The sequence below is a fragment of the Mustela putorius genome, unplaced genomic scaffold (assembly GCF_011764305.1).
Source record: "Mustela putorius furo isolate JIRA1106 unplaced genomic scaffold, ASM1176430v1.1 tig00000129_pilon_pilon_pilon, whole genome shotgun sequence".
Lineage (NCBI taxonomy): Eukaryota > Metazoa > Chordata > Mammalia > Carnivora > Mustelidae > Mustela > Mustela putorius.
In genome coordinates, this window is record NW_025421290.1 from 13,625,675 (window position 1) to 13,650,736 (window position 25,062).

General features: G+C 39.4%; 1 protein-coding gene across 2 annotated transcripts in view; it reads right to left on the minus strand.

The window, feature by feature from the left end:
* RTN1 (reticulon 1) overlaps positions 1-25,062 on the minus strand; it is a 220,497-nt gene that overhangs the window by 26,034 nt on the left and 169,401 nt on the right. The window contains exon 1 of one of the 2 annotated variants that reach the window (XM_004738872.2): positions 274-488. The exons of the other annotated variant lie outside the window; for it this stretch is intronic. Coding sequence (XP_004738929.1) covers positions 274-334 — 61 coding nt within the window. The 5' untranslated portion in view covers positions 335-488. Of the gene's footprint in view, positions 1-273; positions 489-25,062 lie in introns of those variants that run through there. 2 annotated transcript variants of the gene reach the window in all.

The window sequence follows — 25,062 nt, forward strand, 5'->3', positions numbered from 1 at the left end:
AGGCAACTGATGCATTATTTAAATTTCTAGCATTACAACAAGAAAACAAAGGGGTGGGGGTGGGGGGTTTAAAAAAAAAAAAAAAAAAGGAGGAAAAGAATCCAAACACCATCCTTGTTGATTTTTGACATGACAAGTTTACTCCCCCCAACAGAAAGCTCTCGGGTATGAAGCATGCATAGGTCCCACAGGTGAAATGCTGCACAATGGCCGAGTCCGGGTCCCGGGGTTCCCGTGCACCGCAGGCATGCACTACTGAAATAAATAGAATACCCTGACTTTTCCAGTTGCTCCATACACAGTCCATCTTGGTGGAGTCGGCAGTGGCCTGCATCTTGCGGGCTTGGGGGGCTCGCCGTTGCTGTCCTCGGGGGCGCGGAACTGGCACTCAGGGTCGGCGCCCCGGCTGCAGCGGCAGGGCTCGCGGTGGCCGCGCGGCTGCAGACTGACTGAGGCTGCACCAGCCGGCGCGCGGCGAGGGGCGGGCGCGTCGCGGGCGCCGCAGTCTCCGCTGCAGCGAATCAGCGCGGCGCGGCCCCGGGGCTGCCTGCGCGCGCGGGGCTGGGGCCGCCGCTCGACGCGAGAGCGCGGGCTCCGCCGGCGGTCCTGGGGCGGCCCCGGATGTGGCGGAGCCAGTTCTAACCCAGAAGGCACAAAAGCGGTCAAGGTGTGGGGAGATGGGAGAAGAGGAGGGCAAAAGTGCCAAGGGTGGTGATCAGAGTGCGGCACTTGGACCGTTCCAGGGAGTTCTTGACACAGGGCGCATATTCTAGAAATTTCTGAGACACCTAAGAAACCTGTTGGGTAAGACGCAGGTGATGGCAGTACGAATGTATGGCTTTCAGGAGAATGCCCCCTCCACCCAACCCTCCCCGTTGTCCCCATTGCTCACTCACCTCTCTTCTCCATTTCTTTACATTCTGGCCCTGATTTATTTTAAGTGCCTGACATCTTCCAAGCAATTGCCAGATCTCTTCCTCTTTCTGGAATGTTCTATGGCTATCCAAAACCTTTGTTGGCAAGCCACAATCACTGTAAAGAATCCTGCTGCTCAGGAGGTCTTGAGTGTTTTTCCTGCTGCCCCTCTTCTCCAGCTCAGTTTGTGGTTGGAATGAATAAATACCTATCAGAATACGGTGCCTGTAGGCTCCAGTGCAAAGCCCTGGACTCTGGCATGTGGAGTTATCCAAAAAGAACTCAGGAAAGCAAAGGGTATTTGCTCAAAGATGATGCTGTTGAGGCATCATCTTTGGGATTAAGTGTTTGGGGGCAGATGGAGGTGGGCTGTGTGTATCATTTGGGAGATAGAAAGTAGGTTTCCAAACCCAGTGAGTCAAGAGACTCAAGTCCCCAGTTACAATGCAGATGTCAACGGGAGGAGGAGAACAGTGGGCGGTGACCTACTATTTAAATCTCACCATGATATACTTCATCAGATTATACACCAAGAACTTGAGAGAATGGACAGGGGGGATAGGTACATTTTGATGAGCAACATGTAGAGACAGAGAGAAAGGACTTGAATTTGGACATTGTCTGGGGAAGGCAGTCCTAGTGGCAGGACCCTTAGGGAGACAAAATATAACATGGGGCCAGAGGATACCTTCAGAACTACAGGGGCATAGAGAAGGAAGAGTCCCCATTTTACTCGTTGTGGCACGACATAATCTTTTATAAAGTATTTCTCTCTCCCTCGAGGATAAATGGAGTCTTCACGATTCTTCCACAGTTCCCAAAGAGGTTCCTTGCCAGACCCAAACCAACATTTGCACATCCTGCATCAGCAAGGACTTAAAGAGAGTAGTCTCAAGGTTATGCTTGTAGCTATGATTTATCTTTCATTTTATGAAGAGTATACACTTTAAAATGTGATCTTTGGGATATTATGTATATATGTATAATTAAAATGCAAACTTCCAGAGAAACCAAGCTTCTCTCTATTGGTCTGTAACATAACTGATATTACTAAGGAAGCTTAATAAGAATGAGACCAGGAGGATGATTTGGCACTTCTGGGCAGCTGAAATCTCCTACAAGAAGAAGGGGTATCAGAGCTCCCATGGGGCTGACAGGAAGGAAAAAAGTTATTACAAAGCACTTTTCAAACTGACCTGCTCCAGTGAATGTAGTGATGTTTTTAGATTTATATTTCCAACCCTACCCCAAATTTTTTTCATCATCATGGTCATGTTTGGGAATTCAGTCAAAATACTGAAAAGACATGTTTGTGATGGTCTGACCAGCAGTGAATTCTCGCTGTATGAAGTAGGGCTGGACAAAATAAAAACAGGTGGGAACAAGACTCAGAAGGAAGCAGGTTGCCATGTGGGCTGCCTATCCTGGCTCCTTTTCAGTTGAAAACCTTTGGAACCTTGGCCACTAGGAGGCACTGCCAGTCAATGATAGTCCCAGTCATCAGTCCTAAATCCAGCTGGTGCCCCTCTCTTCCCCCCCAGTTACCTTTACTGGCGAGTACTAAGTGTCCACCATATTAGCAGAGCCCTGTTCACGGCTAATCTGATGGGCGGTACTGTGCAGTGAGCTGAGGGCAGCACATCCCTGGCTGGGGAGGGCAGGAAGAGGCTAACTCTCCCTCAAATGGAGGTAAGCTGTGTCAGCCTTCTTGGGCCATGTATTTTCCTGGGCCACCAAGTTGACCTTAGAATGTCAGCTGTGCTGAAAGACCACATTCTTTTCAGTCATGCTGAATCTGAAGACAGAAGCTTGATGATGCCCAGAAATTCAAGACAGCAGTCTGATAGTTGAAGGTTGAGGTAAGGCATCTGATGCCACAGAGACACACAGCAGTGAGATACGTATTGAGGGGCTTTAGGTTAAGGCGTAGGTGGTAGGAGAAAACATAAATGAATGTATTAAAGAAAAATAAGGCATAAAACTGTGAAGAACTTGATTGAGAATTGGGGGATGTGGGTGTTGAGACCCACTTCCGTGGCAGAAATTAGTTATGTGGCCTTCAGTGAGTAGTTATCCCCTTTGGACCTTTCTCTCACAATGAGAAATGAATTATACAAATGAATTACAGCTTTAGATGCTTGTGTCTGTGAAATAATAAGAGTTTCTTTTTTGCAGACATTGTAAGCAGGTACTTTCTATGCACAAGTACCCACACAGTATTAATTAAAAGCTCTTGCCAAGATCAAAATGATAAAATGGGTAGAAAAGATATGTAAATTGTCCCTGAGTGGTGAAAGAAAACAGAAAGCAAAATAAAGCTTGCTAAAAGCAGGCAGGAACTGCCACTGTCTTTAAACCAGGAGAGAACAGACGGGCTTTGTACACAGCCAGCTCAGAACTTGGTTTAGGTGCCTGCCAGGAGGGGAAGTGATGTCTTTAGTTTTCAGGATGAAATCATGCTGTAGGCATTCAGTTCAAGGAAAAACAAGATTGTCAAATTCTGAAATCTCATTCCAGATCAAGAGAAATGTTGAAGACCTCCATGCCCAGAGTGGCTGTATGGCATCTGGGTTTTGTTGCCCCAGGACTTTACTGATGAGAATCAGTACACCTATATTGACACATTTAGTCAATAAATAATTACTGAACACCTACTGTATTTTAGACACTGTTCTAGGCATAAAGCAAAATTTCTACTTTTTTAAAAAAAGGTTTTATTTATTTATTTGACAGAGACAGAGAGATCACAAGTTGGCAGAGAGGCAAGCAAAGAGAGAGCAGGAAGCAGTCTCCCTACTGAGCAGAGAGCCCGATGTGGGCCTCAATCCCAGGACCCTGAGATCATGACCCAAGCTGAAGGCAGAGGCTTAACCCACTGAGCCCCCCAGGAGCCCCACAAAATTGCTACTTTTAAGAAGTTTTATGTTAGTAGGATAGGCAGATAATAATAAAAGAGGTAAATGTATATTTTACTTGTGGACAGGTGTATAGGGTTCCAGAAATAAAGCAGGTAAAGGGGATAGAGAATGAGAGTGGGGCTGAAGTTTTCTATTTTATGAGGAGGGTCAGGCAAAGGCCTATCTTGTAAGGTAAAATTAAAGCAGACGCCAAACTAAAGAGGAGAAGGCTATTTAGCTATATGAGAGAAGAGCATTTACAGATGCAGTGAGTTTCAGGACAGAATGTAATAGCTGGTAAACTATAGGCAGCTCATAGAACCCCATGTTTGGGGTGTGTGTGTGTGTGTGTGTGTGTGTTTAATGCTCTGAGAAATATAGCAATTGGAAGAAAAGGCACAAACCAAAAAAAGTACTTCATTATGATCAAAGAACACTCAGAACTCTGCTTTATGCCATATGGAATAAGGAAATTTAAAGTAACAACCAATTTGGCACATAACCCACAGCACCAAAATAATGCATAAATTGCCTTTAAATCGAACAAGAGCTTAGCACTTGTTATTTGCTGGGTGCTTTCTCATATGGTATATACCTAGTTGTTATAGACCCTTATGAGGTAGATAGTGTTTACCTTCATTTTCTTGATTCATTCATCCATTCAATCTGCAAACATTTATGGTGCCCAAACTGCCTGATTCTGTAAATACAAAAGGAACTGCCACTGGAAGCTGGAGTTTAGTGGGGGAGATTTACACATAAATACATAAATGCAATCAACAGATAGGTGTATAAGCAGGAAAGAGTAGATACACAGTGATTAAGGGGAAGAAAAGGTTTTAGGAGAGGCTTCAGGAAATAGATAATAAAGCTGAGCTATAAACAAAAAAATAGGATCACCAGTCTGAGTGATGGGGCTTTCCTGGCATATAGATATGGAAACTGAAAACACAGACAGCTGCAGGGGACAGTGAGACAGGGCCAAGTAATAATACTGTCAGTAAATGAAGGAAACGCTGTAGAGTTTCAAGGGGAGGAATAACATCTTGAGAAGTTGAATAATTTATCCAGATTTGGCTTGGGATTTTCCAGAATTGTTAAAAGACATATATTTTGGCCCTGAGCAAGACAAGAGGAAATCAATATCCTGACCCACATCAAAGTGAAACTGCAGGGCATCAAAGACAAGAGGAAATCTTAAAAGTAGGCAAAAGTGGGGGCGCCTGGGTGGCTCAGTGGGTTAAGCCGCTGCCTTCGGCTCAGGTCATGATCTCAGGGTCCTGGGATCGAGTCCCGCATCGGGCTCTCTGCTCAGCAGGGAGCCTGCTTCCTTCTCTCTCTCTCTGCCTGCCTCTCAGTGTACTTGTGGTTTCTCTCTGTCAAATAAATAAATAATAAAATCTTTAAAAAAAAAAAAAAGTAGGCAAAAGTGAACAACACATTGCCCTGAGAAACTGTTGGGCCAGCAGCAGTCTTTTTATTAACTGAAGCCAGAAGGCAATGGAATAACGTTTTCAAAGTAGTGAGGGAAAATAACTATCATCTAGATTTCCTGTACCCAGCAAGACTAATAGAGGTATTTTCAAATGTAAGAAATGAGAGAATTTCTTAACTATGAACCCTGCAGAAAAAGCAACCAAGGTTGGTGCTTCCGGAAGAAGAAAACTAAACTTAGAAGGAAGAAGGGAAATGCATGAAAGAACACCAACTGTAAAAATTGGCAATGGTTAATTTGGGGGGGGGGTTAATAAAAGAAAGGTGAAATTAAAGTAGTAGACGAAAATAGAATGTAAGGTAGGACAGAGTGATAAAAGTAAAAGCATCCTAACGTCTTAGTACTATTCAGGAGAACAGTAGAGATCTTAATTTAATATAAATTTTTTTTAGATCTTAATTTTAGGCTATGAAAATTCAAATTTGTAAGTTAAACATTTAAGGGTCATCACCAGAAATAACTAGAACATATAACTTCTAAATGAATAAAATGTATAAACAAAGTAATTAATAAATTGAGGTCAGGAAAGGAAAAATAGGAGAAGCAAAGTAGAGAACCAGTAAATAGAAAGAATAAAACAAAGTAGCAGAAAACATCTAAATATATCCAAATAATGCTAACCAAGAAGATGGAAACTCAGATTGGATGAAAAAAATCTAGGTAAAGGATGTTTATAAGAGAAAATCCTAAAACATACTACCACAGTAAAATTAAAAGTAGATACAGAAAAACCTATACCAGGTTAATAGATTTTTGGATAGTGATCTTGCTAATAAACTCACTTACTAACTCTAATTATGGATTCTTTTGAATTTTATATGTACATTATCATATCTTTTCTGAATAAATGTGGTATTATTTCTTCCTTTCTGATCTTTATGATTTTACTTCTTTACTTTGACTTAACTGCACTGGCTAGTACTTCCACATATAATGCTGAGTAGAAGTGGTAAAGGGTATATCATTTTTGTCTTACTCCTGGATTCAGGGAAAAAGTGTGCTCAAAATTTTACCATTAAATATGACGTTGGCCATGAATATTTTAGCTTTTATCAGATTAGGTCAAGTTCATTCTATCCCTATTTTTTTGAGAGTTTCTGTCATAAATAGGTACTGAATTCTATCAAGTGCTTCTACTTAGGCTACTGAAAAGATCACAGGGATTTCATCCTTAATTCAGTTAATACATAAATTACATGGATTGAGTTTTGAATGTTAAACCAACCTTGCACTCCTTGGATATATCTCATATGGTTATAATATGACATTTTGATTTTTAATCTGTTTATATCAATTTTAGCAAGTTTCATTTAAAATATGTTGTCAAATTTATTGCTGTAAATTTTCATAACATCATAATTTTACATTTTTAATAATCTGAAGGAGCTATAGCCATGTCTACTTTTTCAGTTGTGATACTGGTCAGTTTTATTTTTTTCTTTCATTTCTTAATCATCTTATTGTGAATTAATTTCAAATAATAAAATTTTTCTTTTTTTTTCTCATTTGTATATCTTTTTTTTTTAAGATTCTATTTATTATTTATTTGACAGACAGAGATCACAAGTAGGCAGAGGTAGGCAGAGAGAGAGGGGAAAGCAGGCTCCCCGCTGAGCAGAGAGCCTGATGTGGGGCTCGATCCCAGGACTCTGGGATCATGACCTGAGCCGAAGGCAGAGGCTTTAACCCACTGAGCCACCCAGGTGCCCCTCTCCTTTGTATATCTTTGTATATGCTATTTCATTCTATTATTTCCTTCTTTTACTTTCATTTTTCTTTCATTAGCTCCACAAAACAGAAGCTCAAATTATTTTCAGCCTTTCTTCTTTTCTAATATATTCATATTCATTTAAAAGTATAATAATCCCTCTCAGCACTGTTTTAGTGGCAACCTACAAGTTTTGATACATTATGTTCATGTTATTGTTCAGTTCAAAATATTTTCTAACAGTCATTGTGGTTTTTTTCCTTTGGTCCATTGATTATAAGGATTATAAACTTCTGAGGCTTGTTCTAACTATCCTATTGTTTATTTTCAGTTTAATTCACCTGTAGTTAGACAACAAACTCTATACAATTTTAATCCATTGAAACTTGTCAAGACTTGCTTTAGAATCTGGATATGATCTATTTCTTTTTAAAAGATTTATTTGTTTATTTGAGAGCGAGCGAGCAGGGGGAGGGCCAGAGATAGAGAGAGGGAAGAGAAGCAGACTCAGCACTGAGTGTGGAGCCCAACATGAGGCTTGCTATTATGACCCTGAGAGATCCTGACCTGAGCTTAAGTCAAGAGCTGGAGGCTTACCTGATAGAGCCACCCAGGCATTCCCAAATATGATTGATTTTGATACATGTGTTAATTGGACATGAAGGCATATTCTAAAGTTTTAAGGGTGTTCTATAAATGTCAATTTAGTCACACTGGTTAACAGCATTCTTCAAATAATCTATCTCCCTACTAATTTTTTGGCTGTATGTCTGCCAGATATCGAAGTAAGTATATCACAACATCTAACTTTTACGTTGATTGACCTATTTTCCTTCCAATTCTGTCCATTTATATAGCTTTATAGATATTGAGCTCTTATAAATTTAGAATTACCATGTCTTACTGTTTTTTTTTTAAGATTTTTATTTATTTGACAGACAGATCACAAGTAAGCAGAGAGGCAGGCAGAGAGAGAGAGAGAGAGAGAGAGAGAGAGGAGGAGGAGGCAGGCTCCCTGCTGAGCAGAGAGCCCGATGCGGGGCTCGATCCCAGGACCCTGGGATCATGACCTGAGCTTAAGGCAGAGGCTTTAACCACTGAGCCACCCAGGCGCCCCACCATGTCTTACTATTGAGTTAACCCTTCTATCTTTATGAAATGCTCCTCCTTATCTCTAGTAACACTCCTTGACTCAGTTTTGTTTGGCTGATATGGATATATACACAACAGCTTTCTTTTGGTTGGTGTTTGCATAATATGTCTTTTCCTATCCTTTACTTTCAAACTATCTGTATCTTTTGATGTTCTTAAAAACAGTATATTCTTGGGTCTTGTTTTTAATTCCAGCTAATAATCTTTGTTTTTTGAGGGTGAGTATTAAGTCAACTTACATTTAATGTAATCATTAATATAATTGGATTTAAGTCCATCATTTTACTATTTCTTTCTTTTTTTTTAAGATTTTATTTATTTATTTGACAGACAGAGATCACAAGTAAGCAGAGAGGCAGGCAGAGAGAGAGGAGGAAGCAGGCTCCCTGCCGAGCAGAGAGCCAGATGTGGGACTCGATCCCAGGACACTGAGATCAAGACCTGAGTCGGAGGCAGAGGCTTAACTCACTGAGCCACCCAGGCGCCCCTATTTCTTATTTATCATATCTCCTTGCTGATTTGTTCTGCCTTTCTTGCCTTCTTTCTTTATTAATCCGTTTATTTCCCACAATAATTTTCTATTTACACCTTTTTAAATACGTTGGCGATTCCCTTACAATGATAATGTTCAACCTTAACTTACTGGATGGAGTCTATTGTATATAGTACTTTCACAATTTCCTATGCAATAAAAGAATCTTATGACTGTAAACTCCATTTACTCTGTACTGATGTGACATTCTTTTTATATATTGCTACTTAAATGTGAGTCAATTTGCTAATGATTTGTGTAGACATTTTCTATCTATATTCATGAGATCTGTCCTCTTCCTTTCTTTTCTTGTAATATCCTTCTTGAGTTTTATATCAGGGTTTTTAAGCTAGGTTTGTTATAGGATTTTTATCCTTTGCTTTGGTTTTATGCAGTATGATTATAATAAGGTTATGATTCCTTTGGTGTCTACTGAGCTTCTCAAATCTGTATATTGATTGATACCTTTTACCAATTTTGAAAAAAAAAAGAATTCTCAGCCATATTTCTTCAAATATTCCATCTGCCCCATTTTCTCTCTCCTTTCCCATAAATACAATTATTCATAGGTCTGGCCTTCTGACAAGTTTTTTATACTTTGTTCTTTTCATATTTTTATTTCAGTTTTTTCACTACTTTGGATATTTCCTATTGAGCTATTTTTGAATTCACTAATTTTATCTTCTTCTGTGTCCAAAGAGCTAAGTAAGTTTTAATTTCAGAAATTTTAGTTCTAGAACATGCACTTGATTTTATTTTCATAAATACCCTTTCTCTGATGAAATTTTCCATTTTTAAATCCATTTTCTTTCACATATTTATAATAGTTATTTAAAAGACTTTATTTAACTTCAATATCCAGCTTATCTATCAGTCAGCTTCTATTGTCTCTGTATTTCTAAATTCTAGCATAGGTATCATGCAGTGTTATACTAGTTTCAGCTATACAATTAGTGATTCAACAATTCTATATGTTACTCAGTGCTCATCATGGTTAATTGTATTCTTAATCCTCTTTACCTACATCATCCATCTGCCTGCCCACCTCCACTCTGGTCACCATCAGTTTCTTCTCTCAGGCAAGAGTCTGTTTTTTTGGTTTGTCTTTTCTTTTCTTTCTTTTTTTTTTTTTGTTTGTTTTGTTTTTTATATTCCACATATGAATGAAATCACATGGTATTTGTCTTTCCTCTGACAGACTTATTTCACATAGCATTATACCCTCTAGATCCATCCCTATTGTCTTTGTTGTTGTTTATCAGTCACATGTTCTTGCCTCTCTCACATGTCTAGTAATGTTTACAGTATGATAGATGCTGTGTATTCAAGAACCATACAGATAGGCAGTTGATGCTATTTTCCCACAAAAAAGGGTTCTCCTCTTCTTCTGTTAACAGATATGGTGAGGGGTTGATCATATTACTTTGATTATATGATAGACATTAAACAATACATTTTAATAGGATGGAAATTGTACAAAATGTATTCTCTAACCACTTGGAATAAAATTAGAAATTGATAACAAGGAAATTTATAAATTCACAAATAAGTGAAACTTAATCAATATACTTCTAAATAAGCAATAGGTCAAGGAGGAAATCACAAGGGAAATTTAAAAATATTTCAAAATGTCCATAACCCCACCCCCCTTCTATCAACTCCCCCCAGCAACCCTCAGTTTGTTTTGTGAGATTAAGAGTCACTTATGGTTTGTCCCCCTCCCAATCCCATCTTGTTTCATTTATTCTTCTCCTACCCCCTTAACCCCCCATGGTGCATCTCCACTTCCTCATATCAGGGAGATCATATGATAGTTGTCTTTCTCCAATTGACTTATTTCGCTAAGCATGATACCCTCTAGTTCCATCCACGTTGTCACAAATTGGAGAGGGTATGTGCTATGGTGAGTGCTGTGAAGTGTGTAAACCTGGCGATTCACAGACCTGTACACCTGGGGATAAAAATATATGTTTATAAAAATTAAAAAATTAAAAAAAAAAGAGATTGGATATGACGTGACTCCAGAATTACCACATGTGATAAGGGTATTGTGGTTATTAATTCCAATAAGGAAGATCATATAGTATTCAAAGGTACAGTAAAAAATTCTGGAATATCACTAAGTATGCTACCTACTGAGCAGGTTTATAAAGCCATTTTACAACTTTATAGGCATAAATATATATTACTAAAAATTTGTACAAGACCACACGGCTGCTTCCTGGGACAGAAGAGTGAACTGGGAGAGCCTATGAGAATCACTTACGGAGACTGGTGTCCTGTCCGAGGGGGACTCATGTCTCACTTCTGCTGAGTCCCTGAGATGTAGAGGATTTTGTTACTGCAGCATTGCCTATGTGATACCTCCTAATACAGAGTGCAAATGGAGTTTTTAAAAAGTTAAAAAAAAATTTCAAAATGAACGAAAATGAAACAAATATCCAGAGGTACAGCCAAAGTAATACTTAGAGGGAAACGTATAGCTGTAAACACCTATGATAGAAAAAAAGAAATCAACAACCTAAACTTCTGCCTTAAGAGACTAGAAAAGGAGCACAACCTAAACCCAAAGCAAGCAGATGGATGGAGTGATAGATATTAGAACAGAAATTAATGAAATAGGAAAAACAATACAGAAAACTAATAAAACCCAAAGTTGGTTTTTTAAAAATATCAACAAAGTTGACAAACCTTTAACTAGAATGACTGAAAAGAAACAGATAAAGACTCAAATTACTAAAATCAGTGATGGAACATTGCTACCAACCTTTCAGAATTAGAAGGATTATAGAGAAATACTATGAACAACTACAGACAAACAAATTCGATAACCTAGATGAAAGTGAACAAAACTTTAGAAAGACATAAACTACCAAAACCAACTCAAGGGGAGAAAATAAGAATAGATTGAGATGAACAGACATTGAATTAGTAATTTTAAAACTTCCCACTAAGAAAAGCCCAGGTCTCAGGGCGCCTGGGTGGCTCAGTGGGTTAAGCTGCTGCCTTCGGCTCGGGTCATGATCTCAGGGTCCTGGGATCGAGTCCCACATCGGGCTCTCTGCTCAGCAGGGGGCCTGCTTCCCTTCCTCTCTCTCTGCCTGCCTCTCTGCCTACTTGTGATCTCTCTCTCTGCCAAATAAACAAACAAACAAACAAACAAATAAATAGAAAAGCCCAGGTCTTCCTGGTTTCACTGGTGAATTCTACCAAACATTTAAAGAATACATAACACCAATCCTTCATGACTCTTCCAAAAAGAAGTGGAAGTGGGAAAACTTTCCATCACACTCTATGAGGTCACTATTACTCTGATAAAAAGCAGACAATGGCATTATGAAAAAGGAGAATTACATATCAATATTCCTTAAGAATATAGATGCAAAATTTCTCAACAAAATACTGCCAAGCTGAATCCAGCAACATATAAAAAGGATATACCATGACTAAATGGGATTTATGCCAGTGATAAAGCAGCCAATGTAATATACCAACTTAACAGAATAAAGTACAAGACCCATGTAATCATCTCAATGCAGAAAAGGCCACTTGAGAAATCGATTACCCTTTCACAATAAAAAATGTTCAACAAACTAGGAATAGAAGGAAACTTTCTTAACCTGATAAAAAGGAATCTCAAAAAACAAAAAAACCTCACAGCTAACAGGAAACTAAATGGCAAAAGATTGAAATCTTTCCCTATAAGATCTGGAGTGAGACAAGGATGTTTGCTCTGGCAATTTCTATTCAGTATCGCACTGGAGATTCTAGCCAGGGCAATGTAACAAGAAAAAGAAATAAAACTGATCCAGATTGGAAATGAAGAAGTAAAACTATCAGACAAAATGAGCTTGTAGATAGAAAATTATGAGGAATTAAAAAAAAATATTTACAGGCAATAAACAAGTCTAGCAGTTTGCAGGATGTAAGATCAGTGTACAAAAACCAACTGTATTTCTACACACTAGCAGTGAACAATCCAAAAATGAAGCTAATAAAAAAATTACATCTATAATAGCATAGAAAAGAATAAAATAAGGGTTCCTGGGTGATTCAGTCAGTTAAGCATCTGCCTTCAGCTCAGGTCATGATCCTAGAGTCCTGGGATTGAGTCCCACGTCAGGCTCCCTGCTCAGTGGGGAGCCTGCTTCTACTTTTCCCTCTGCCCTGCTCTTGCTCTCACTCTTTCTCTTTCTCAAATAAATAAATAAATAAAATCTTTTTTATTTTTTAAAAAGATTTTATTTATTTATTTGACAGAGATCACAAGTAGGCAGAGAGGCAGGCAGAGAGAGAGGAGGGGAAGCAGGCTCCCTGCTGAGCAGAGATCCCAAGGTGGGGCTTGATCCCAGCACCCTGGGATCATGACTTGAGCTGAAGACAGAGCTTTAACCCACTGAGCCACCCAAGCGCCCCAATAAAATCTTTTTTTAAAAAAGAATAAAATACTTAGGAATAAATATAACAGAGAAAGTGTAAAGCTTATATTTTGAAACTATAAAAATTGTTGAATGAAATTAAAGAGGACGTAATTAAATGGAAGACATTTTTGTTCATAGATCAAAAAGCTTAATATTGCTAAGATGGCAATATTCCCCAAATTAATCTATAGGTTCAACACAATCCTGTCAAAATCCAAGCTAAGTTTTTTTTTTCTTTCAGAAATCAACAGACTAATCCTAAATTTCATATGGAAATGCAAGGGACCCATAACAAAGACAATCTTGAAATCGAAACAAAGTTGTAGGTCTCACACTTACTGATTTCAAAACCTACTACGAAGCTACATTAACCAAGACAGTGTGGTACTGACATAAGACTAAACACATAGGTCAATGGAATAAAACTGAAAGTCCCAAAATAAGCCCTAATATATACAGTAAACTGATTAGCAACAAGGGGTGCCAAGACGATTCAATGGGCATAAGAGCAATATTTTCAACAATGGTGCTGGGACAACTCGCTATACAAAACTCATAACAGATCAAAGACTTAACGTGAGAGATAAAACTAAATCTCTCTTAGAAGGAAACAGGCATAAATCATCATGATCTTGGACAAGCCAGAGGTTTCTTAGATATGACATCAAAGCACACCGAACAAAAGAAAACAGGTAAGTTGATTTCAATTTTGATCCTTTTTTTGACTTCCAAAAGAAATCAAACCACTTTTGTACATCAAAGGATACTATGAAGAAAGTGAAAAAACTAAGACATCACTTCACACCTGTCAGAATGGTTAATATCGAAACACAAGAAACCAGGGCACCTTGATCTCAGGGTTGTGAGTCTGAGCCCCACAGGGAGTGTAGAGTTTACTTAAAAATAAATAAATAAAACAAAACCACGCAAGAAACAAGTGTTGGCAAGGGTGTGGAGAAGAAGACATGCAGTGCTGGGGTGGGGGGGATGAACACTGTTGCAGTCACTGTGGAAAATAGTATGGAGGTTCCTCAAAAAGTTAAAAATAGAATTTCCATATGATCTAGTAATTCCAGACTGGGCATTTACCCAAAGAATATGAACAGTAATTAAAAAAAGATACATGCACTCCTATGTTTACTGCCACATGATTTATAATAGCCAAGATATGGGAGCAGCCCAAGTGTCCCCTGATAGATGAATGAATAGAGAAGATGTGGTGTATATATACACAGTGGAATATGACACAGCCATGAAAAAGAATGAAAGCTTGCCATTTGCAATGACATGGATGGATCTAGAGAGTATATAAAACTAAGTGAAATAAAAGTCAATCAGAGATGGACAAATACCATATGATTTCATGCATTTGTAGAATTTAAGAAACAAATGAACAAAGAAAAAAAGAGACAAACCAAAAAATAGACTCTTAACTATAGAGAACAAACTGGTAGTGACCAGCGGGGAGGTAAGTGGGGGAATGGGTAAAATAGATGATGGGTATTAAGAGTACAGTTAACATGAGCACTGAGTAATGTATAGAACTGCTGAATCACTATATATGAATATATATATGAATCACTAATATAACACTGTATATTAACCATACTGGAATTAATAAAAAAGATTATATGCAGTTAAAAAAAAGATTCCTCCTCCAGATGGCTGCAATGCTGCATCTCGGCATGAGGCTTGGTGAACAGAGTGTGAGCGGGAATTAAGCCTCATTTGCCATGTTGCCCGGGCACTCTGACAAAGGGCACAACCTGGCAACTTTGCATGGCAGCTTGGATTACTACTCAGCACACCCTCTGCCAGCCTTGTTCTCTGTCTCAGCCTCTACTGACAGCACAACTCTGGCCCCAGCCAAAATTGCTCTCCGGAGCTCCTTGACAACCTGAGTTTATTGTTGTCCTTTTCCTGGTTCTCCCTTCCCACCATATTTCTCAGAATTTCTATTGCTGGACATAACTTGAATTGGTTTTTGCAGTCTGCACACTTCCACTAGCCAGGGGCACGACTCTATTTGCAGACTTTTTTCCTTACTAAGGATTCAATTCTTCATTCTTCAGACTTGCCTTTCATACATCCCTGCCTTCTAACTGTGGGTGACTCCAGACTTTGTTTCTTTTGTTGCTACCTGTTGGTCAGTAGCTAACCATATATGTAACAATGTTTCCTCCCTCTCTCTCTCTCTCTCATTCTCTCTCTCTCTCTCTCACACACACACACACACACAAACACACACAGACTAGCTTTTCCAGAATACCTTGCATATAGCAGTGACAATAAAGCCAGGTTTTAGCCAGTAAGACAGAAAGGAAAGTCTGCTGGAGGGCTTCTGGGAAAGATTGTTTTCCTGATTCAGAAGCAAGGAGAATCTGTTTCTCACCCTCACTGCCCCCAGCTTTCTTTGAGGACATGTCACTTGGAACTGTTGCAGCCATCTTGTGATCATGAGGAGAAGGCCATGATAACTGTGAAGAGTTTAATGCCCGAATATTGTGGCTGTATTGAACCATCAGTGTCTCTGGTATCTTCTACCTCTAAACTTCTTTTTCCTAAGATTTTATTTATTTGAGAGAGAGAGCGAGTGAGAGAGAGCATGAGTGGGGGGAGGGGCAGAGAGAGAGGGAGAAGCAGGCTCCCTGCTGAGCAGGACCCTGGGATCATGATGGGAGCCGAAGGGAAACACTATAATGACTGACCACCCACGTGCCCCTCTCCTACTTCTAAACTTCTTATTAACTGATATTAGTTTGGATTTTTCTGTCACTTGCAGCCAGAAGCATTCCTACTGACAGATCACTGACTGAACTACTATATGTAGCAGGGTTAATGCTGGTATGTTTTTTTTTCCTGATCCCTCGATTATTATATAGACTCTGTTCCAGTGATGAGCAACAATGCCTTCTCTTTCCATTTCCTGCAATTGTATCCTCTGTGAATAAGTTAGACATTTTCTTTTCTTTCTATATTTTTTAAAAAGATTTTATTTATTTATCTGACACAGAGAGAGAGAGAGCATAAGCAAGGGGAGTGGCAGGGAGAGGGAGACAAGCAGACTTCCCACCGAGAAGGGAGCCCAATGTTGGGCTCGATCCCAGCACCCTGGGTTCACAACCGGAGCCAAAGGCAGATGCTCAACTGACTGAGTTACCCAGGCACCCCGAGTTCAGTATTTTCAACCACTTTCTTTTAAGGTCATCACTGACCACGTTGATTGAAAGCTACAGCAAATAGAATAACTAATGAAATGGGTTGCTGTGGCAAAAATGTGCCTTGTGTATCAGTGTAAAAGAAGCATTTTCAACAAATCATACATCATACAACGAAGATACTGATGATTTCACAATAGTGCTTATTAGTACAAAGTCACCCTCTCCCCTCTAAAAAAAAGTTTCCTCTGCTGAACATGCACTAATGAACAAGGACCAGGAACTGGATTAAAAATAATGATCTCATTAAACATTTACAGCACAGCAGTAAATTTTGCAAACAGTTACAATTTTTCAAACCACCCCTAACAGATCTATAAGGAAATTTTTAGAAAAAATATGAATCTGAGAGCCCATGAAACTGCTGAGGCAGCCCTGAAATGTTTTCTCAGCAAGAGACAACCTGAATTCACAAAACCAGAGTCTCACTATATAAGGTTTGGAATTTCAGAGAGGGCTTTGTGTTAGGAAAAAAATAAACGGGCAAGGGACAAAAAGAGTCAATTATTGTGGGTAATAGGAAAGAACCCTGCAAATTTTGGTAGCACACAGCCATACTGGAATAAAGGAATAAAAGGAATACAAACATAAAGTAATAAAAACAAGGAATAAAACATGAAGATTGAATCAATATGCTTCCTAAACTATGAACATCTCTTCACCTTTAGGTAGCCTAGCAATCATGGAACACCTCTGGTTTTTTTTTTTTTTTTTCTTATGTTTTGGGTGGTATCTGTGTAGTGTAAATCTAGAAGTTTCAGGGACCAGAGAGGTATTCTTTCTTTCAGATTAATGGCCACAGTCAGTCCCAGGCAAAAAACTCATGTGAGGTGAACTTTAAAAAACACTTATAATAACTTTGTTCTTGTCCAGGGGCCTTGCAGGAGTGCTTCTGAAGTTGACTAATTGAAGATCTACACAGATGGTGTCTCCTTACAGGGGTACTGATCTCAGAAATACACTTAGGGCTGCTTTTTTCCTCAGCTTCAGTGTTTTTAGCATTAGACTTACTTTTGTGGTATAAAATACAGAGCTGTGCCCCAATTACATTATTTTTCTTTAATCTAAGTGATGATGGTTTTTAAGAGTCTTGAAGGTAAGAGACACTGACTTAAAGGTAATATTGGCAAGACCGACATCCAATGTTATATTTGAAGTTAGAAAAGATCAGGCGTGTTTTGACCAATCTCCTTCAACCACACGTTAGCAGGCCCATGGGAGTACGGCCATCTCTCAGCCCATCCATGGGCTTGAAAATGAAACATATGTGCTGGTATGAGCTGAACAAGCATGTATGTACTAAATCAGTATGCTCAAAGAAAGTAAATGACAGCCAATTATCATAATGTCTAGTATATTTTTGCAAAGCATTTTGGGTCATGTCAGAAGGTGTTTATTATAATCAAGAAGTAGTCTCCTTGGAATGTCCCAAATGTCAATATGATTATTAATCAAGTCTTCTTTTAAAAAGACATTTACTTACTAATCTATCTATCTTAGAGACAGAGCGAGCGAGAAAGTGAGACAGCATGGGAGCTGGGGAGAGGGAGAGGGAGAGAGAGAATCCCCAGCAGGCTTCACGCCCAGTGCAGAGCCCAGTGTGGGGCTCAGTCTTACCACCTTGAGATCATGCTCTGAGGTGAAACCAAGAGTCAGATGCTTAACTGACTGAGCCACCCAGGCACTCCAACCGAGTCTTCTTAAGTAATTCCCATTAAAATAGAAGTCAACTGGGCAAGTTATGTTTGCACAATATTCTTTGAGGACTTTGCCACCTAAACTACCACACAGAGCTGACCGCAGTGCTGTCACACTGAGCCCCCACCCCTCCATCCTAGCACGCTCTGAGTTAGGGACTCGGCAGCAGTACAAATAGGCTCAGCCTGTGTTTGGTATGTATGGAAGTGTGCATGGGGAGGAGAAAAGGATGTTATTTAAGTTTTCAAAGAGATGTTTGTCCTGCAAAGATACATGTCAAAGAGTGAAATCTGTGAAAGGGGAAAACATCCAGTGTTGAAGTTGTTCCTCTTTGAACATCCTTCTTTATACAGTCTTACCAGATGTGTGGAGGAGTCTTACTTCCTATTTTTAACCTCTGTTAAAGGCAAACCATCAGCAGTTTGTGGGAAAAAAGCCCTTCTTATTCCTCCTTTTCCAGCTGTCAGATAACACAGAATGAATATTATATGTAATTCATACATAAATCAAAGAGCAGAGAAAAACACTCCACTCTCAAAAGAATAAGAGTGACGCCAATAATAGCACACAGTCATTAATATATACCAAGTGACACACTGGGCTAAGTATTTCATGTGGATTCTCTCCTTGACTACAACAAACTTATAAAAAAGGGCTGTTAATACTCCCATTTTATGGGGGTGGGGAGACTGCAGAGGGGAGGGGAAGTTGGGGCTCCAATTACGTACCTTGACCTGACCCCCAAAGCCCTTCAGTGGTAGAGTCAGGTTCAGACCCAAGTTTCCCAAGCTTCAGAACACCGGCTGTGATCCAAAGTACTTTTCTGCCTCCTGACATTTCCTAACAACCACCCTCTGTTTGTACCAGAGAAGCCAACGGCTGTGCAAACAAAGGGTCTAAAACTTCTGAACCTGAAAAGGCCCATCCCGAGGTAAGGGACTGTTCCATCCTCTATGGAGCTGGACTGGGGCTCAGAATTCAATGAAGGGAGAGGATATGGTGTGCTTAGTGTTTTGTTCTGTTTAGTCATTGGTTAATGCGCACAAAATGAAAACAAGACAGCTCAGATACTACAGTTCTGACTCCTAGTTCCTGCCTTTCTGTTTCTTGAAATGGACACCATAGGACTTGATGCCACAGAGATTAGGAAGTGATCTGTCGGACACACAAATGCTGAGAGTCTCTGAAGTTGGTCTTGCTTTCTCTCTGGACTTGGGGATGTGAATCTAGTCTACTTAAGATGCAGCAATGGCAGAAGAAAGAGTTCTGGCTCAGCCCTGTCCTGGTCTCACTCCTTCATACAGTTTGACTTCCCTGCATTCAGTTTCATCAGCAGGAGAGAGAAGATAATGCTTACCACACACAGGTAAAGAGGCCAGGTGTTCAGTATACAGCAGCTGCCGCCAGTTCAGAAGAGGGCAGAATGAGACTGTCTACCTCAACATAAAAAACCATTCCACAGTAGGGAGTAAAGCACTTTTAAGTTACCTCAGGACCTTGAAGGATGTTACTTTAAAACACTGTTATGTTCCAAGGAGAACCACTATTTTTTCTACCACGGTGTTTTGAGTTGTACATAATCCACACAAAGGATCCACCATGTGGCCAATTAATTATTTTCCAAATTAATATCAAGGGAGGTATTACCTTATAAAATAAATTATGTTTTAGTAGATAATGACAGTTATTTATCAAATAACTTGGTGCTGAATGAATGAATGAATGAATACAAAGCATTCTTTTTTTTTAACCTTGACTTTTTTTGTTCAACCAGGGAGCTCAAAGTCAAATGTAATATAAAATCAGAGGAGCTATACTAAAATTTATCTTAGTACATTTACTTCATTTGTTTTTCTTTATGGGCTTGGTTTCCAATTTCTTTTTTTAACTTTCATTTTAAAGCTTTTAAAATTTTTATTTATTTATTTATAAAAACATTTATTTATTTATTTGACAGAGCTCACAAGTAGGCAGAGAGGCAAGCAGAGAAATGGGGAGAGGCAGGCTCCTGTTGAGAGAGAGCTCCATACGGGGCTCAATCCCAGGACCCTGGGATCATAACCTGAGCTGAAGGCAGAGGCTTTAACCCACTGAGCCACCCAGGTACCCCTATTTATTTATTTTTAAGTAAGCTCTACATCCAGTGTAGGACTTGAACTCACAACCCAAGATCAAGAATTATATGTTCGTTCTACTGATTGATCCCAGCCAGATGCCCCAAATTTCTTTTTTTTAATTGAAATTTTTATTAGTACACTTGTAAATTCACTTGCAGTTTTAAGAAATAATACACACAGATACTTGTACACTTTGCATAGTTTCTGCCAACGGTAACATTTTGCAAAACTGTAACACTGTAGCATAATGTGTGTGTGGACATCCATCCAATTCCCCAACCTTCTTCACACTTCTCCTACTTGTTCTGGGGTGTGTGTGTGTGTGTGTGTGTGTGTGTGTTAAGCTTGCTACAGTGTTATCACTTGTTAAGTTTGTATATCTATCATCACAGTAAAGACACTGAACAGTTGCAACACCATAAAACTCTCTCCTGTTGCCCTTTTTTAACCACACTCCCCTTGCACAATCTTCTTATATTTAATTCTATTTTTATCAGGCCTATTTCCTGTATGTCTTGGAAGTACATAGGAGATAAGTACAAATGAATAAATATTTTAGAAACAAGGTTAAGCCTCATCACAGCCTTGTTGGAGATGTCAGCTAACCTGGCCAGAAAGCAAGGTGATGGTGTCTCTATGTGTTACCAAGTATGGCATCTTTCCTGGAAGTGAGGAGACATACTTGTTGCAGGTACTTTGCCACATTTTAATTCAACAAGTAGTTGTTGAGTTGAGTTGAGTGCCCCGTGTTTCAGGCATGTGCTAGGTGCTGGGGAAATACAGATGAATGAAGTACAAGTGTTCATCAGTAACTGGGAGGCAGAAAAGTAAAGCAGTAATTACAATGCAGGTGATATCACAATTTCTTTCAAATATTTGGTTCCCAATACAGAATAAGGAGCAAAGAGTTGGAGACAGAGAACTATTTTAATGATAGCTAAAAATCACCAATTACTAAAAATGTTATGAACAATGACTTCACTTAAAGCTAGGGGGGTTGGGGATGCCTGGGTGGCTCAATCGGTTGAGCGTCTGCCTTCAGTGCAGGGCTTGATCCCAGGTCCCCAGGGTCATGACCTTCAGCTCAGGTCATGATCCTGGGGTCCTGGGATCAAGCCCTGCACTGGGCTCCCTGATCAGCAAAGAGTCTGCTTTTCCCTCTCTCTGCCTGCTGCTCCCCCTGCCTGTGCTCAATCTGTCTCTCCTCTCTGACAAATAAATAAATAAAATCTTTAAAAAAATTACTACCAAAAAGGATTATTTCACAAATTCCATTCCAAAAAAACCCATACAAAAAGAGGTGTGTGTATGTGTGGGCATGTGTGTACATGTGTGTGTACAGCATTCAACATACTGAAAGATCTTCATCTTTTCTACTGAAAGTTCTTTTCATACTGAGAGAAGTTCATAGCTTCATACATGAAAAGGAACCAACTGAACAGGAACAATTCTAAATTGAAGGATGCAAACAACAGGGCACACTTGGGCAAGAATGGAGGAAGCAGCAGAAGAGGTAGATAAGTACTTCAAAAATTGCAAATGGCAAACAGTGAAAAGACAAGTGATTTGTAAAAAATTACAATGAGAAGTCTAATAAGGCTACCAAATATGAACTATATACCTCTTCAGCTGAAATTAGTGGGAAAATGATACATTTATTTATTCATTCATTAAAAAATACTCAGTGTAAACCCATCAAAGGCCAGGCTTCCTTCCAGGTACTGGACATAAAAAGGAGAGCAAGTCACACACAATTAGGCCCCCCACAGGAGGCGGGGTATGCAGATGAGCACGCATTATCAGACAGCAAGAGAGGCCCTCTCAAGGGGAAGGACGGTGAGTTACAGTACTCATGAGAGGGGTGGCAAATCAAGATGTGGTGAAGAGGGTCAGGAAGGGTTTCCGGGAGGAGGTGGTATCTAAGCAGGGTCTTGAAGGAGAACTAAACTAAGTCACACAGAAAATGTGTGCATATGGGGCCAGAGGTAGGGAGAGAGGAAAGAGAAAATGCGAGGGAACGCACAAAGTCCTCAAGGCCAGGGAATCTGGAGGCAAAAGAGTGCTCAGCAAGAAGACAGCATGTTAATTTGGGGGTTAAGAGACTAATTAAAGTACAAAATGTAATTACTGGAGAATGACAGCTTTTGGGGAGAGAAGAATATTAAAATTTATTGAGTACTTACTATGTTCCAGACACTGCACTGGATGCTTTCTGTGTGTCACCTCATATTAATTCTCAAAATAACCCTGTGATTTAGGGGTGATTAACTTTGCTTCACAAATGAGGAACCCAAGATTTAGAGAGATTAAGTAACTTGTCCAAAGTCATGCCGTGTATAAGGGATAGAGCTTGGATTTAAACTCAGAGGAGTCCAATTCCAACACCTATGGTCCTCAGTTACCTGGGTTATTTTCTGTTATCTATCACAATTCCATAATTAATATAAAAATCATAAGAAAATAAATTCTAGAATTTTGTTTTAAATGAAACCAGGCATCTAAGACATGATCTAGGCTCAACATATTCAGCCCCCATTCAGACCTTTAGTCCTACTTAACTTTCACTCTTTGGAGATACCTCATCACAGTCCTGCCCCCTCTCCTACTGGGCTAGGTGCCACCATGTATGTGCTCATAATACCCCTTGGCTTTTTGTCTGCTCTCCAAAAGCTTCTCCTGGAAGCTTTTATGAGGGCAGGTTCATCACTGTGTCACTAGAACCTAGTACAGAGCCTCTCATATGGCAGTTAATTTTAAAATACCCAGTAGATGAATTTTCTAAATCAAGATTAATAAGAAAAGTTAACACTGGAATATACGCTTATGACCAAGTGTCTTCAGTTGATAAGTGGATAAAGTGATGTGTGCTAGTTTTTGCCAAGACGGTACAGGTTAATGAGTCAATGTCTTCTGTACACAGATTCTTCTATCTGAAAGTTTGCTTTACGCCACTTTGCTTTTATGAAAGACCTACACTAGTACCTCTTTTTGTTAACCGAAAGAAATTCAAAGAGAGTTTTCACTTTTAGGAAATGCTAACTGCTTCTCCACTTTGTTCCACGACAGCTCACGAAAAATTTCATAAGAATGCTTTATTTTTGGGTAGTGGGGGACACCTGTATACCAGGTTCTCAAAGGGTTCTGTGTATATAACAAATGCTGTTTATTTTCTGTAGCATATACATGACTTTGAGAATATCATCATCATTTGTAACTGCAGTGGCAGCAATTAGGAAACAGGGAGGTTTATGGCTTGAGAGAAGTCAGAGTTAGATGCAAAGAAAAATTAATGAGATTCTGTGAAAGGCCCAAGAGATAGGCTAAAGCTTAAGTGGGTGCCTAGCTGACTAATGACTGGAAAAGACTTCTGAGGGCAAAGGGCGCATACACAAACACAGTGTGTGTTGGAAGAATGCCAAAAAGGAGGCAGGACAGTATTAAAGATGCAGGAAAAAGGAAGTAGAGTAGGGCAGTGTTTTGTTAACTATCAGCTTGGTATAATCATTAAAAATGAAAATTTCTGTATCCATACTTGATTAACCAAATCAGAACCACAGGGGATGAAGCCTAGGACTTGTACTTTAACTGGTCTTTGGGGGTTATTATTGAGAACTGAAAAAATAGTGACCCACTAGTTCTTAAATCTATGAAATGTGATAAATAACAAGAGCACAGACAGAGAAGAGGTTCAGATACGCTTATTCTCTAAGAGATAAGATGCAGAGCCCAGAGAGATTTTTTGGAAAGGCTTTATGAATTCAGATGATGAGCACAGATTCATCATATTCTCCATACCCTACCTAAGAAGCAGATGTCACCACAAATCTACTTGCGCACCTGCTCTATGGCCCTCTGTACATGTCTCCCCAAATGACGGGCACTGAATTCCCCCTCAGAGCTGTCTGCTCCTTCTTCCTTCTGATATGCCTTCCAAACCCCTTCCTCTAGAACCACATTCTTTGAGTCCTTCTATAAGAAGCATACCCGTAGGTGTTGGTTTTAAGTTGGTTGATTTGATACATTCATACATTCTGAATTTAAAAAGCAACACCAGTTTGTTTTTTTTCTCAGCTTTTGAGCTTCTAACAGGCAAAGGCTCTCTCCATTTGATTTTCATCGTAGGCTATTCAGGACATCTTTTTCCAGGGATAATGGGACCTCATGGCTCTGGTCAATGAGGAAACAGTGATTTATATATGAAGATAAAAGCAATACACAAAGACACAAGAAAAGTCCTTATTTTTTTTTTTTTTGGAGGCATGAGGAGAAATTTAGAATTTGGTATGTAGTTCAAGAAGCCAAATACTGCATTAAATGGGTAGAATATGATATAGAAGAAATGAAACAAGAGATTGATATGAATACTGGAGATATTTATTTATTACCTATTTGAGAGGTCAGAGGGGGAGGGTCAGTAGGAGAGGGAGAGAATCTCAAGTAGGCTCTGTGCCCATTGCAGAGCCAGATGTGGGGCTTGATCTCACAACCCTGAGATCATGATGTGAGCTGAAATCAAGAGTCAGAGACTTAGCCAAAGGAACCACCCAAATGCCCTAATACTGGAGAATTTTAATCACCAAAACAAAAGTATAGAACAAAACTAAATCTGGCCCTGGGGAGGGAGATGATACAGGTGGTCATAATTGCTCTGCCAAAGGAAGATAAGGGCCTGGCTTCCACAGGTAGATGGAAATCAATGAAGCCTATGCTGGCTTTCTCTTAAGTCAATTCACTTGACTAGACTTATATATTCTTCTAACTTCGAGAGGTGGCTGTAACTCAGGAATCATGACCTTGTTTAAGAGCAAGTGGGAAAGTGACTAGCCACCCCACTCATATAAGGAAGTAACATGGATTTTAGTTTTGCAAGTAAATTTCTTTCTTACTTTTTTTTTTTTTTTTTTTTTTT